The 13,783-nt window shown below is 37.3% G+C and overlaps 1 protein-coding gene across 5 annotated transcripts in view; it reads right to left on the bottom strand.

Annotated features, from left to right (window-relative positions):
• Nucleotides 1-13,783, bottom strand: part of TACC2 (transforming acidic coiled-coil containing protein 2) — a 308,717-nt gene that overhangs the window by 272,199 nt on the left and 22,735 nt on the right. The window contains exons 1-2 of one of the 5 annotated variants that reach the window (XM_027839767.1): nucleotides 7,717-7,841; nucleotides 4,955-5,043 (exon numbers count right to left, since the gene is read on the bottom strand). In XM_027839767.1, the coding sequence (XP_027695568.1) occupies nucleotides 4,955-4,987 (33 nt within the window). In that variant the 5' untranslated portion in view covers nucleotides 4,988-5,043; nucleotides 7,717-7,841. Of the gene's footprint in view, nucleotides 1-4,954; nucleotides 5,044-7,716; nucleotides 7,842-13,783 lie in introns of those variants that run through there. The other 4 variants (XM_027839762.1, XM_027839766.1, XM_027839764.1 and 1 more) reach the window with 4 other exon arrangements.

The following is a 13,783-nucleotide window of genomic DNA, read 5'->3' as shown; positions in this document are numbered from 1 at the left end:
ATAATTCAGTGGAAAATGAGCAAACAGCAGCAGCCCAAAAGGCAGCCTAGTAGATGACACTGAGAGTTTGCATTTCAGCTGAGAAAATAACCTAGAAAATGACACCAGTTGCTCTGCAGAGAAGCAGCAAGTAGTAAAAAGAAAAAAAAAGCACCAGCTGGGATAGAATTAGGATGAAGCCCTAGTAACATGAGTTGTGCAGGCTATGCATGTTGCCTTCCCCTATGACATGAGAACCTATAGTACAATGTGCCCTCATTTGTCTGGGGCAAATTGCTATTTACTTTACTATTCTGTTGTACTTAAAAACCTTTTACTTTGAATTATTCTGTCCTCCGGATTGGTCTGATAAAAGAGAAATATTGATGGGATCTTATGAGCTGTGATTTTTGAAAAGAGACTTTGAACTTAGGTATATCTTTCCAGAACTCACATTTGAGGGCATTCTAAGTAACATGGGTTTATTGAACAGGTTCAGCAGGGTCATTAATGAACCATTCTTGATATTAAATGGCTAGTAAGAAGGGCTGAAAATGCTAAACCAGAAGCATAGAAATGATATTTGCTATAAAGTAAAACTCTGCTGAACTCAAGGCATGATGGATGACTGAAGGTGACTTAACCACCTGTTTTTTGGTGAGCAGTGTGGGGGAGGCAGAATTGGTAGAGTAGAAAGAACACAGATCAAATGTCAGGATACCTTCATTCTAGTTCCAGCTTGAACGCTAGCAAACCGAGTAACCTTGGACAAGTCACTTAACTTCCCAGGGTTTTGTTTTCTTCATATAGAAATTGAAGGGAGTAGGATCCCTTTCATATATAAGTTCTTTAACAGATCAAGTCAACAGACATTTATTAAGTACCTACTATGTACTAGGCACTGTGCTAAGCACGGGGGTTACAAAGAGAGGCGCTGTCCTAAAGGAGATCACATTCTAATGGGGAAGACAACATGCAAACAACTCTATATGTACAAGATACATACAGGGTAAACTCAGAGGGAAAGCACTAGCATTGAGAGGGACAGGCAAAGGCCTCTTGCAGAAAGTGGAATTTGAGAAAAGATCTAAAGGAAACCAGGAAAGCTGGTCCTATAATACATATCCAATCTAATTGCCCACTGCTCTTAGATATATACCCACCAAGTTGGGCTCTTGTCAGGAAATTCCAAGGAAAGGCAGATAGGAGGAGAGGGAGCATTCAGTGCATGGAAGACAACCAATGAAAAGGCACAAAGTCAGGAGAGAAAGTGTCACGTGCAAAGAATAGTAAAGATGCCAATGTTGCAGGATTGTAGAGCATTTTGAGGGGAGTAAAGTATAAGACTGCAAAGGGAAGAAGATGCCAGGCTGCGAAGGACTTTGAAAGCTAGACAGAGGATTTTATATTAGATCCTGGAGGTAATAAAGAAAAACCACAGTGCATTTTGAAGCTATAAATATTTTAAGGACATCCTAAAAAGGGACAAAATCAAAGACTACTTGCTTTATGACGGTGGCAGGGGTGGGCACAAAAGGCAGCATCAGGCAGAATGGCTGAGCTTCCTGAAGTTTGAATTAAGGTGACTCCTTTTTATTTCTTAAATCATGGAGGCATTTCTATTTTTAGCACTTTATCAAGGTAGCATGGAAAGGTCAATGAGAGACTCCATAGGTTATTGAAGGGCTAATTTACCATGTAATTAATTTATTCAACCATGGTAACCCACAATCAGTGCATAAAAATAACAATCCATAAAAATGACAAAATTAGTGAAAGGTTTTGGTTCATCATTTTTGATCCTCAAGGTCCCCTAAATGAAAGTAAAGCCATATGACTAAGGATATTGCCATTGATTTGAAATGCCAGTCTTTTACGTCAATGTAGTTCGCCCTACTGAGAGTAATGGAGTTGCCACGAACCAACACCCAAAACTTAACTTGGGAGATCTAGCAAACAGCTACTTGATAAAAGAGATGTAACACCTAGTATCTATTTTATTATTGAGAACATAGAATTTCTCCAGCTCCCTACAGCATATTAATCAGTACATTCTTGGATGTGCACAGAAAAATCCTATTTAAAAAACCTAACTACATATTTTTTTAAAAAAAGCAAATTTAGATAATGTTTCACAACTTGCTGGGATGAAGAGGGAGGGGGAGAGACAAAAAAGGCTCCAAAGCAGATATGCCAAATACAAAATTGGAAAGTGTCCACAAATGCTTTCAAGTGGTTGAAATGCAAGCCATGCTATATCAATCGTGTTTTCAGTACCTGTGGTACACCCGGGTTTGGCGGCAGCAGGATGATGTTATTTGAGCCAGCATCCTCTGACTGAAAGCAAATATAGTGAAATGGTTATAGTGAGTAGCACATGAGCTACGTCACCTGTTGGCAGCAGAAATGCTAGAGTTCAAAGTATTTCCTATAGCTTACGGAGCCAGAATAAATTGTATCTTGTGAGCCATCCCTCCAAGTTTTATCTAGGTAAAATTAAGTTTAAATGATTGCCAAGATGGTATTAAAAGGAGAAAGAAAGTACCATGATGCCTCTTTGAACACTCCAGTTATTGAAACCACACAGGATCCTCTTGCTTTCCTCCTTTCCCCATCTTGTTGGCCCCATGAAATCACCTAGATTAGGGGTGGGGGCTCTCGATCCTCAAGTGCGGCCTTTTGACTGAATCCAAACTTTTATTAATGGGATTTGTTCTGTGAAGTTTGGATTCAGTCAAAGGGCCACGCTTGAGGTCCTAGAGGGCCACATGTAGCCTCATGAATGAAAATTCCGCACCCGTGAACTAGATTCCTCAGATCCTAGAGACAGGTCTGAAAAAGTGGAATTTGAGAAAAGACTTGAGGGAAATGAGGAGGCAGAGAAGAAAAGGAATTGCCATCTGGCAAATGTGACATGAGAAAAATAATAGATGCATTTAAAATTTAAATCTCTTGGAGAATATTTACCTTAGGAGTAAGAATTCAACAAAAATCAGAGAGGCAGAGAAAGATTTTTAGGTTAATAGTCTCAAAAACTCAAATTTCATTTTTAAAAAGATTATAGTTCTCATTTCTTTGTGCTACTATTATCTAAATCTTTGTATCTCTTCATGAAGACTTCTTAATCCATCTGATGAAAGGAGAAAGAGCTGCATAAAATACTAGTCCCATAACTAGAGTGGTGTACTGGGACTTTATCACTAGGTGCTGACATTTACGGAGTACTGCCAGCAGTTTTACTCCTTCAGCAGGTAGAAATAATGAAGCTTAGCACCTAGTTAACTAGTATCAAGGGAAGTGATTTATTCTGGTCATTTGATTCAATTCAACATTTACAAAGTGCCTACTATGGGTCTTCCTTCAAAACCCAACTCAGATGCTAACTCCTCTATGAAAACATTCCTGATCTCCCCCTAGCTATTTGGGTTCTCTCCCATTTTTGTTTTCTTTATATAACCTGAATAACTCTTTGTGGTCTCTTTCCTTATTAGATTGTGAACTCCTTGAGAGAGAGAAGCACTGTCTTTTATCTTTCTTTGTATCCCTAGTGCTTAGTTCATATCAGGTGCTTAGTAAATATTTGTTTACTGACTCCTAAAAGACAGGGACAATGTTATTTTCTGTCTTTGTAGCTTTTCAGTGTTTGTACATAGTAGGCATTTAATAAATGTCTCTTGGACTTAATTGAATTAAAATGGGAAGCTACCAGATGGGCTACTTCCTACCCTCCCCTATGCCCCAAGTGCTTGGACCCCAAGTGCTTGGACCCCAAGTGAACACTTCTTCCCTATGACCCACCCACTCATCCTCATGCTACCTCAAGATCTCTGTCTCGTCCCTATATGGTGTACCAGCTTCTTTTCCTGCAGGATCTGTGTCCTGAGATCAAGGATCTCTCCTTGAGATGTCTCTTAAATCCAGCTTGAGCAAAAGAATTTGTCTTTAAAAAGTTTATTTGAGAGCACCTTTTAAGATGCCTGTGCAACTTGTAGTACTTGTCCAAAGGGCCTGATTGCATAGCTCTGACCAGCCCCCATGCACACTTTGCCTTTTGTGTTTGAGATCTTTATGCCAAAGCAGCTTACTGTTTCCCAAACTATACCTCAAATAGTCAAAGCATATATGTCTGCAAGGTGGGACAGAAGTTGCCAGAGCAAGATTCCTCTTAAGAAAACTTGCATCAGGAGACAACCGCTGCAGAAAGCCAGATGGAGAATGCCAGCTTCCTAGATCTAATTTTCTCATCTGAGGAGCTCAATATCATTACATTCTATATCTGCTCATGCTTTTGCTGTATTAATTAGGTAAAGGAGATTGTGCCAAGACATTTGATTAGTATTACCAGAATTTAATGTTTTTCCACTCTGAAACCTCAATGTATGAGAAATACTACATGAGTGTGTGCACAATTAAGCAACTGAAATCCAATCTTCAATTTTAGGACTTTTTTGGCTTAGAAAAGCTATTGAAACTTTATCTATCATGAAGACAATCTGTTTCACATTCCTTAACAGCTCTGAGTAATGTAGATTTGTTTCTTTTTTTTTTAAAACCTTCCAACAGCCAAAACTTTTCTGAGGCAGAGAGGGAAGCTTCTATTTTAACCACCTAACTACTAGAACCATGTGACTATTAATTACAGAATCCAGAAAGAATCTGTGAAATCTATTTCACAAAGGAGAGGGTGGCATAGATATAAGAGAAGGGAAATGCTCCCATTGCCATAAAAAGAGGCTACACAGTAATTAAACTAGAATCTTGGAAAAGATAGAAGTGGTGGCAGGTGCCTATTTAAACTTAAGGGTCATGCCACCTTTTGCTCCTTCAACCCTGCTAATGAGCTGCTGGCATGATGATGATGATGATGATGATTATGATGATGTTGACAACAATGTTTCCAGGCAGAAAAAAGTAAACTTCAATAAAGGATAAGCATGAAGGTGGAAGGAGGGGGAGGCAGTTTCCTAATACCCACCTGGTTGTCAGAGGTGCTGTTCTCGTTCCCCATTGTGATTGGCGGAGACTCTCTCAGCAGGCCCTCCTTAATTAGGAAAAGACAAGCAACTGGAAGAGATTAAAAAAGAGTAGAAACCTTTGTGAAATCCAAGAAAATAGGACCCCCTACTCTGGGCAAGCTCCTCTGCTCCAGTATCTCAACAGACTCATCACGGAAAATTGCTTCGGAAAACTTTTCTCTTGAGAGTGAAGTGCCACCCAAGAGTTCTTTCCCAATACAGGTTGGCAGTCGCTTGTTTCATTTTTTTAATTTTTTTTTTTTTTTACCACCCCAGAGTTGGCAGATGCAGCTGAAAAGCCAGTTTTGTTGCCGTGTTCTTGAACTACAAGTGACTACATAAATGGAGACATGGTCCTGCCCAGAGTTCGGAGGCCGCTGCTGTCGCTGTTACCCAGGCTGCTGCACACGCTCTGTAATTGTTCATTTTGGAAGTTGGATGTCTAGAGCTGCCTTCCCACAATTGGTGATGATATAACTCAATGGCAAGGGTTAACAACGGCACTTAAACATCTTTAAACAATGTTTTATCAAAGTAATCAATATAAAGCTATAGATATATAAATAGATGATAGATACAGATAGACAGATAGATGGATATGTGTGTGTACATCTATATCTATATCTTTATCTATCTGTATTACTCTGGCACGAGGCTTTGAAGAAGTCAGTGTAGTTCTCCTGTTTTAAGAAAATGGGGTAGCATTAAAGTCCAATTAGAGCACACACCCCCTCCTTTTACCAATGAGGATATTTCGACTCAGAAAGGTGAAGGGACCCTGCCTGCCTGAGCTCACGAAGGTAGTGAGTGTCAGAAGAAGGATTTGAACAAAGTTTTTTGACGCCATAGCCTGAATTAGGCTACCTCCTTGTACAGGGCTGTCCTGCCAACTGAACTAAAAATGCATATTAATGTGTGTGGAAACATGTTGAATAGTGTTATTATTAATTATCACAATAATGATGGTACTTTGCATTTATATAGTTACAAAGGATGCCATAGGTGTTTAGTACTTTTTTTTCCAAGATTGTTATGAACTTAGCCGGATTGCAAATTGACTCAAAATCCAGCTTGCTTTTTCAGTATTTACATTGTCTTACAATCCGCTAATTGTAAAAAGAATCCATTTATTTTTCCTCCCCTAGAAACATATCAATTATAAGGAATACAAAAGCCATCATAGACGCAGAGCTAGAAGGATCTCCAAGACCATGAAGTCCAATTTCCTCATTTTACAAATGGACAAACTGAGTCCCAGGGAGATTTAAGTCACTTCTCAAAGTCACACACATAGTAAGCATTAGAAATAGGATTTTAATCTACCTCATTTGCTTCCAAAGGATGCTGCTCTTTCCCCAGTATCACACTCCCTCTATCTTTGTAAGTATGCTATATAATGTGTAGGAGTGACACTATTTTCATTTAAAAAATTGAAATTCTAAGCCGTAGAATAATTCAGAGGATGATAGACTTTTAGGGCTAGAAAGAAACCCAGGTCATTTAGTACCACCCTTTCAGGTACTACATTGAGGAGACAAATGAAGGCAGTTTCGTCCAACTACTCAGTGGCGGGATTGAGACTTGATTCCAGGTCTCCTGGCTCTCAGGCCCCTGTTCTTTCTAAGATACCAAATTTATCAAATTTATCTCCCAACAATCTTCAGTTGATTTTGGGCCATTTTAAAATACCCACTTACTAGAAAGTCATTTCAGTTCATCATAATAGGCTGTCACATATTTAATTAAAATGGCCTGCAGTTGACACCGAAGAGTCAATATGGAATAGTGGAAAGACTTGGATTTGAACTCAGGAGATGCAGGTTCTATTCTTAGCTCTGTAACTAGCTGGGTGGGTCACCCTGGGCATTTCTCTTCACCTCTGTGGTCTTCAGCTTCCTCATCTGTAAAATGAGGATTTTGGATAAGACGATCTCAAGATTCATTTGAAAAGCTAGTACTTATGGTAAGTATGATTTTTTTAAACAATCTTCTAATCACAAAATCATCTGTTTCTTTTTATTTCCCTTTCCCTTGAAACTTATCACTTATAAGGAATAATAATTACTTGAATTTACTGTAAGTAAAATTTCATCAAAAATCTGGCAGCATGGGATAGGCACTTAGAGTCAGGAAACCTAAGTTAAAATCCTCCTTCAGACATCTGCTTAGTTGTGTGATCAAAGAAAAGCCCCTTACCTCTTAGCCTCAGTTTCTTCATCTGTAAAATGGAGATAATAATACTTGTACTATCTACCTCAGGAATTGGGAGAAATGTATTGCAACTCTTAAAGTTGCTACATAAATATAAAATATCCACTTGGAAAGTATTTCCTAGTTGCAAAAAAAGACAGTGTACCAAATATCATACCTCTCTAAATGAGTCATTTTCTTATACATTTAAAATTTAATTTAATAAGCATTCGTTAAATGCTGACCATGTAGATACAAAGACAAAATGAAACAGTCCCTGCCATTAAGGTGCGTATTAAACCAGATAAAACTAAACATTTGAGTTAAAAACCAACACATCTAAAATACTTCAAAGCAATTAACTAGACGAATATGAAAAAACCACCTCTGATTGAATGTGCATTTCAAAAAAACATACATGAAAGGCCTGATTTGAGATGGTTTCCTAACAGATTTTGAAATTATAGCTCCCCTCCCCTTTATTTTCCAGTAAGAATTTTTTTCAAAGCACATAACTTTGATTGGTACTTACATTAAAAAAATGAGCTGGGGGCTCAGCTACCTCCAGCTCCACCAAACCCGAGTATTTGACTTTCAGCTGGATGTAATTTCACATCGTACTTTCTACTCCTCCATTCAGAATCACATGAGATTTAAACCGAGCCACCTTAACCAGTTTAACAAACAGCCCTGTCTCCACCCTCAGCCAGCCCTGGATGACGGAAACCAGCTCTACTTCATACCTCCTTAGACCGGGCATGGCTTAAATGAGGCTTCCTGAGAGTTTCTGTCTAATACAGAGCTGACATTTTAGAAAACTAAGAGCCAAACACATTAACCCTAATAACTAGTCCATCGCCTTCCCCACTGAGGCCTTTTCCAATTATTCCATCAGCAGAATTCTTTTTAGAAAGGGCTTATCCAAATTAAAACTATGTCAGTGATTTACAACAGTAGTGTTGAATGTGAGACCATGAAAACACTAGAATACTATATGCTTACTCGCCCTTAGCACATTAAAGCAGGAAACTGGAGTTTTCCTGTCTTGGGGAAAAGGAATATAATGTACTATTTAAACATGGGTATTACTTTGCAGTAAATAATGCTGAAAAGCAATAAACACTTTTTGAAAAATGGTGATGCAAATAGTCTGGTACTTGTTTATACTTAATATATGACTTGGGTTTTGACAAGTATATGCACAAATGCACCGTGTTTACAGAGGTCCTTGATAGTTGGGACCAACCCACATGTGAGAAGAGATTGCAGATTATGAGGTGAGTTTGGAGAGTTGCCAAAGGAATGACCTACCCAGCATTCTTTCCCCTCAAGGCCTGGCATGGTACCTGGAATAATCACCACTGTGTCATTGTTAAGGAGTTTTGTGTCTCTAGGAGACCGCTGTTGAGATACAAATTTGGGTTGTAAGTTGGAGCTGGAGGGGAAAGAACCCTAGACCAAAAGTAAGGAAGCTTGGGCTGCAGTCCTGGGTCTGCCACTAGAAGCTTTTGTGAAATTGGGTAAATGATTTCTTGACTTTGGGCCTCAGTTTCTCCATCTGTTATGTGAAGGAATTAGACAAAATGATCTCTGAGATCCCTTCCAATCAATCAACAAGCATTTATTAAGAACCTATTCATGTCAGGGGACACAATGACACTTAAGAACCAAAGGCAAAAATAAAGCAGTTCTGCTCTTAAAGAGCGTATATTCTATCATTCTACTGGGAAGATATCCTTATATAAGAATTTACAAAATAAAATAAATACAAGGTCATTTCTTTGTACTTCTTTTATAAGCCATGGATGCTCCATTCCTGGTTTTGTGCCCCTTCACAATCTTTGAATAGTTCACTCTGGGAAAGTTTCGTACACTACAAATTGTGAATGCTTGAATTCAAAGTCTGAAAGGGGCCAAATCTTAACATTTTATTATCTCTGTTAAATGGGACATTCAGTGGATTAAGGGTCCATGGTCAATTCCCACATTTGTCCCTTCATCCATTAAATATCTGCTATTCTCCAAAATCAACTGGGATACTTAAAAAAAAATTTTAAACATTTTTATTTAAAGTTTTGAGTTCCAAATTCTACCTCTTCCTCCCCTTCCTCCCTCCCTGAGATGGTAAGCAATCAGATATAGGTTACATATGTGCAATTACGTAAAACACTTCCATATTAGTCATTTTATATAAGAAGACTTGAATAAAAGAAAAAAAATGAAAGAAAAAGTGAAAAATAGCATACTTCAGTCTGTATTCAATCACTATCAGTTCTTTCTTCGGAAGTAGATAGTATGCTTCATCATTAGTCCTTTGGGATTGTCTTGGAACACTGTATTGCTCAGAATAGCTAAATCATTCACATTCTTCATTGAACTATATTGCTGTTACTGTATACAATGTTCTCCTGGTTCTGTTCACTTCACTATGCATCAGTTTATATAAATCTTTCCATATTTTTCTGAAATCATCCTGCTTGTCATTTCTTTTCTTTTTTTTTCTTTTTTTTTTAAGGCAATTGGAGTTAAGTGACTTGCCCAGGGTCACACAACTAGTAAGTGACAAGTGTTTGGTCTGAGGCCAGATTTGAATTCAGGTACTGCTGACATCAGGGCTGGTGCTCTATCCACTGCACCACCTAGCTGCCCCCTGCTTGTCATTTCTTATAGCACAATAATATTCCCTTACAATCACATACCACATCTAGTTTAGCCATTCCCCAACCAATGGGAATCCCTTTGATTTCCAATTCTTAGCCACCATAAAAAGAGCTGCTATAAATATTTTTGTACAAATAGGTCCTTTTACATTTTTTGGATGTGTTTGGGTTATAGATCTAGCAGTGCTATTGCTGGGTCAAAGGGTATGCACAGTTTTATAGCCCTTTGGGCATAGTTCCAAATTGCTCTCCAGAATGGTTGGATCAGTTCACAACTCCACCAATAGTGCATAAGTATACATGTCAGGAGAATTTTTGGAGTACTTTTGAAAGATTTGTACATAATCCCAATTCTAGGTAGGTCTGTGGTGATGTCTTATACACGGGAAGCCAGGATGCACTCAGGTAAACAAGTATGGAACTGGCCTGTGCTCTAATCTAGGATGTTCAAATGGACTGAAGGCCCTCAGCACTTTAACCACTAAAGTTCCAGGGTGTGGGTAGTGTCACCCAAAGCCTTTAACTTTAACCAAGGATTTTTTAGTAGGGCCTGAAGGCTGCCCTGCAGATACAAGAGGATGTGGAAACTTTCACAGGGGCATGGGAAATTGGGGATGTGACCAAATATGGCTTGTTTATTCATTGCAAGAGTGTGCAAAAGAGCAGAGCCTGGCCATTTGGGTGCATAAAGTCCCAAACCAGAAATAGGCCGGAGTTGTGTGTAAATGGAAGAAAATACCCTACACCATGAGGAAATACTCCATGTCAAAAGACAACAAAGAGGTAAACCCATAAGAAGAAAGTACCTAACCAACAATACAAGCAGAGTCTCAGAGGGAAAAATGGGTTGTCATCAAATACTCGAAGAGTATTTTGAAGAACTGAAGAAAGTGATTTAAAAAATTAAATAAGAGCAATGTAGAAAAATTCAGAAGAATAAAGAGCTTAAAACTGAAAATGGAAAGTCTTACACAGGTAAGTAGACTTCCTAAAAAAACCAGGATAGAATAAATGTATCTCAATGATTCCAGGAGACAACAAAAAATATTAGAATAAAGTCAAAATACTGAAAAATAGCAGAATACATGAATTGTCTACTCTCAAAAACAATTGACTTTGAAAAAGATTAAGTAGAGATAATTTAAGCATCAATTAACTCTTTGCAAGTCATGACCAAATTAAGAATCTAGATTCCATATTTCAAGAAATGATAAAAGAATACCGCCCAAATCTATTAGAACAATAGGGCAAGTAAAAATAGAAAGAATCTACTAATCAATTCATGAAAGAAACCCAAATTGAAAACACTCAGTAATGTCATAAGCAAAATCCAAAGCTTCCAGGTCAAAGAAAAAAATCATATAAGCTAGAAGAAAAGGTTTGAGGTACCAAAGAATTATCATCATGAGTGCACAAGCTTATGCTATAACTACTCACCTGACTCTCCAACTGAGTCACTATACTTTCTCCACCATGTTAAAGTAGATTTCTTATCCTGGATGTTCATTCTGCCCTTGTGAGCCCCTCCTCTAGTTGGTCATTTTTTCCCATAACCTCCATTTTAAAGAAAACATCCAAGTCTATTACGTCTTTATTCCCCTCTTGGCTCTACTCCTGAAAATCCAGACTTTTTCTACCGTCCTCTTAAGGATACCTTTTGTTCCCACCCCTACCCTTTTCAGCTTTCTTTTATTTGTTGCCTTCCTCCATTAGCATTTAAGTTCCTTGAGGTCACGGGCCATCTTTCTTTCTGCTTGTATTTGTATTCCCAATACTTAGCACAGTGCCTGGCACATTAATAAATGTTTGTTGACTTTACTATTCTGGCGAAGACTAGTCAAATCAAATCTTAGAATATACTATTCAAAAAGGCAAAGAAAAAGTTTATAACCAAGAATAACTTACCCTGTAAGACTGAGCATAATATTACAGGGGAAAAAGTGGACCTCCAATAGAACAGAAGACTTTCAATTATTCCTGATGAAAAGACTAGAGCTAAACAGAAATTCTGAAATGAGAAAATAGGCGTCAAGAGAAATGTGGAATGGTAAATACATTTTAGCAACTGGAATATAATAAATATTGATGAACCACTTACATTCTAATGGGGGGAAAGAGACAAATGTCTTTTTAGAATCCTACTGGTTATAGGGGTCACAGAAAGAGTTAAGAGAGTTCTTTAAATAAATTCAGGGCCTAAAGATAGTTTGTTTTGTTTTAATAGTTTTTAGAGAAGAAAGAAAAGGAAGGAAAATGGAATAACCTAGATGAGTTATGAGGAAGAAGTAGAAGGAAATTACTATTTCTTATAAGTGAGGTACTCAAAAGAAGAATATATGAACATGAAGGATGTGTTAGAGGGCATGAGTATCTCAAGACTTTGACTCTTATCTGAACCAAAGGAAGGTTGAACACACACACGTCCATGTGCACAGGCACGCGTGCGCGTGCGCGCGCACACACACACACACACTCATACATATGCACAGAATTGGAAAACAGGGAGACAGGAAATAAAGGAGAGAGAAGTTTAAGTGGGAGAATAAAGGTGGGGTAAGGACATGGTGAATAGAAAGGAGGAACAGTGGAGTGCCTTTCTCTTTGATCTTCTGGCCTTCTCTCTCTTCCTCACATATAATACAACACTCAATGAAATGCACGTGAATCCAGTGAAAAAAATTAGAATCTAAGTATTTAAATAAAAAGCTAATAAAATTACAGGGAGGGATAGATGGTAAAATACAGTGGTTAGGAACCTCAGCGTACCAGTTTAGACTTAGATAAATCTAACAAAAAAGACAAACAAGAAAGGAGTTAAGGACCTGAGCAGTATTTTAGAACGGCTACATGTGCTGATTCTCTGGCAGTTACTGAATGGGAATAGAAAGTAATATGCATACTTTTCAGCTGAACATGGCATTTTTACAAAAATTGTCCATAGGCCAAAGGCATTAAAATGTCATAAAAAATTCAGAAAAGCAGAATTATTAGATACATAATTATAATAACTATATTGCAATAAAAAGTATAGTTGATTAAGGGCAATTGAGAAATGTATTAATTAAATGGAAACTAAATTATTATTTATTTAAAAAGGTACTATAAATTCTTAATAAAAGGGGGGGTGCAGCTAGATGTTTCAGTGGATAGAACACTAAACCTGGAGTCAGGAAGATCAGAGTTCAAATCTGGCCTCAGACACTTAATAGCTGTGTGATGTTCGACAAATCACTTAACCTTTGTTTGCCTTAATCCGCTGGAGAAGGAAATGGCAAACCCCTTCAGTATCTTTGCCAAGAAAACTCCTTGGACAGTATGGTCCATGGAGTCACAAAGAGTTGAACATGACTGAACAACAACAACAAAATTATTTAATTCTAAAGAATTAATGGGTCAAAGAAAAGAAATCATAGAAACAATTTCATCAATGACAAAAAATGACAACAATGAGATAGTATACTAAATATTTTGGGATAAAGCTAAAGCAGTCCTTAGGGAAAATATATGTTTTCTAACATATTAACAAAAGACAAAAAGAATAAATCAATGAATTGAGCATATAAATTTCTAAAGACTTTTAAAAACATCAAATAAAAAAACCCCAAAGCATTAGAAGCTCTAAAAATTAAAAAAAGAGATCATGAAAATTAAAAGCAAAAATAGCATCAAATTGACAAAACTAGGAGCATTTTAAAAGTTAAATAGATAACTTTAGATATAGATATAGTATATATTATATATATAATAGATAACTTTAGATAATAGATATAGTAAAATAGATAGATCATTCTCTAATCAAATCAAATAAAAGAAAAACCAAAATGTCAATATAAAAATGAAAAAGAATTCAAATGAAAAGGAAATAATGGAGATTATTAGAAACTATTTTACCCAATCATGTACCAAGAAAACTGATAAATAAGATGGATAAATATTTAC

This window comes from Vombatus ursinus, unplaced genomic scaffold, assembly GCF_900497805.2.
Source record: "Vombatus ursinus unplaced genomic scaffold, bare-nosed wombat genome assembly UNPS02014833.1, whole genome shotgun sequence".
NCBI lineage: Eukaryota > Metazoa > Chordata > Mammalia > Diprotodontia > Vombatidae > Vombatus > Vombatus ursinus.
This window is presented reverse-complemented; position numbering and strand designations above follow the sequence as displayed.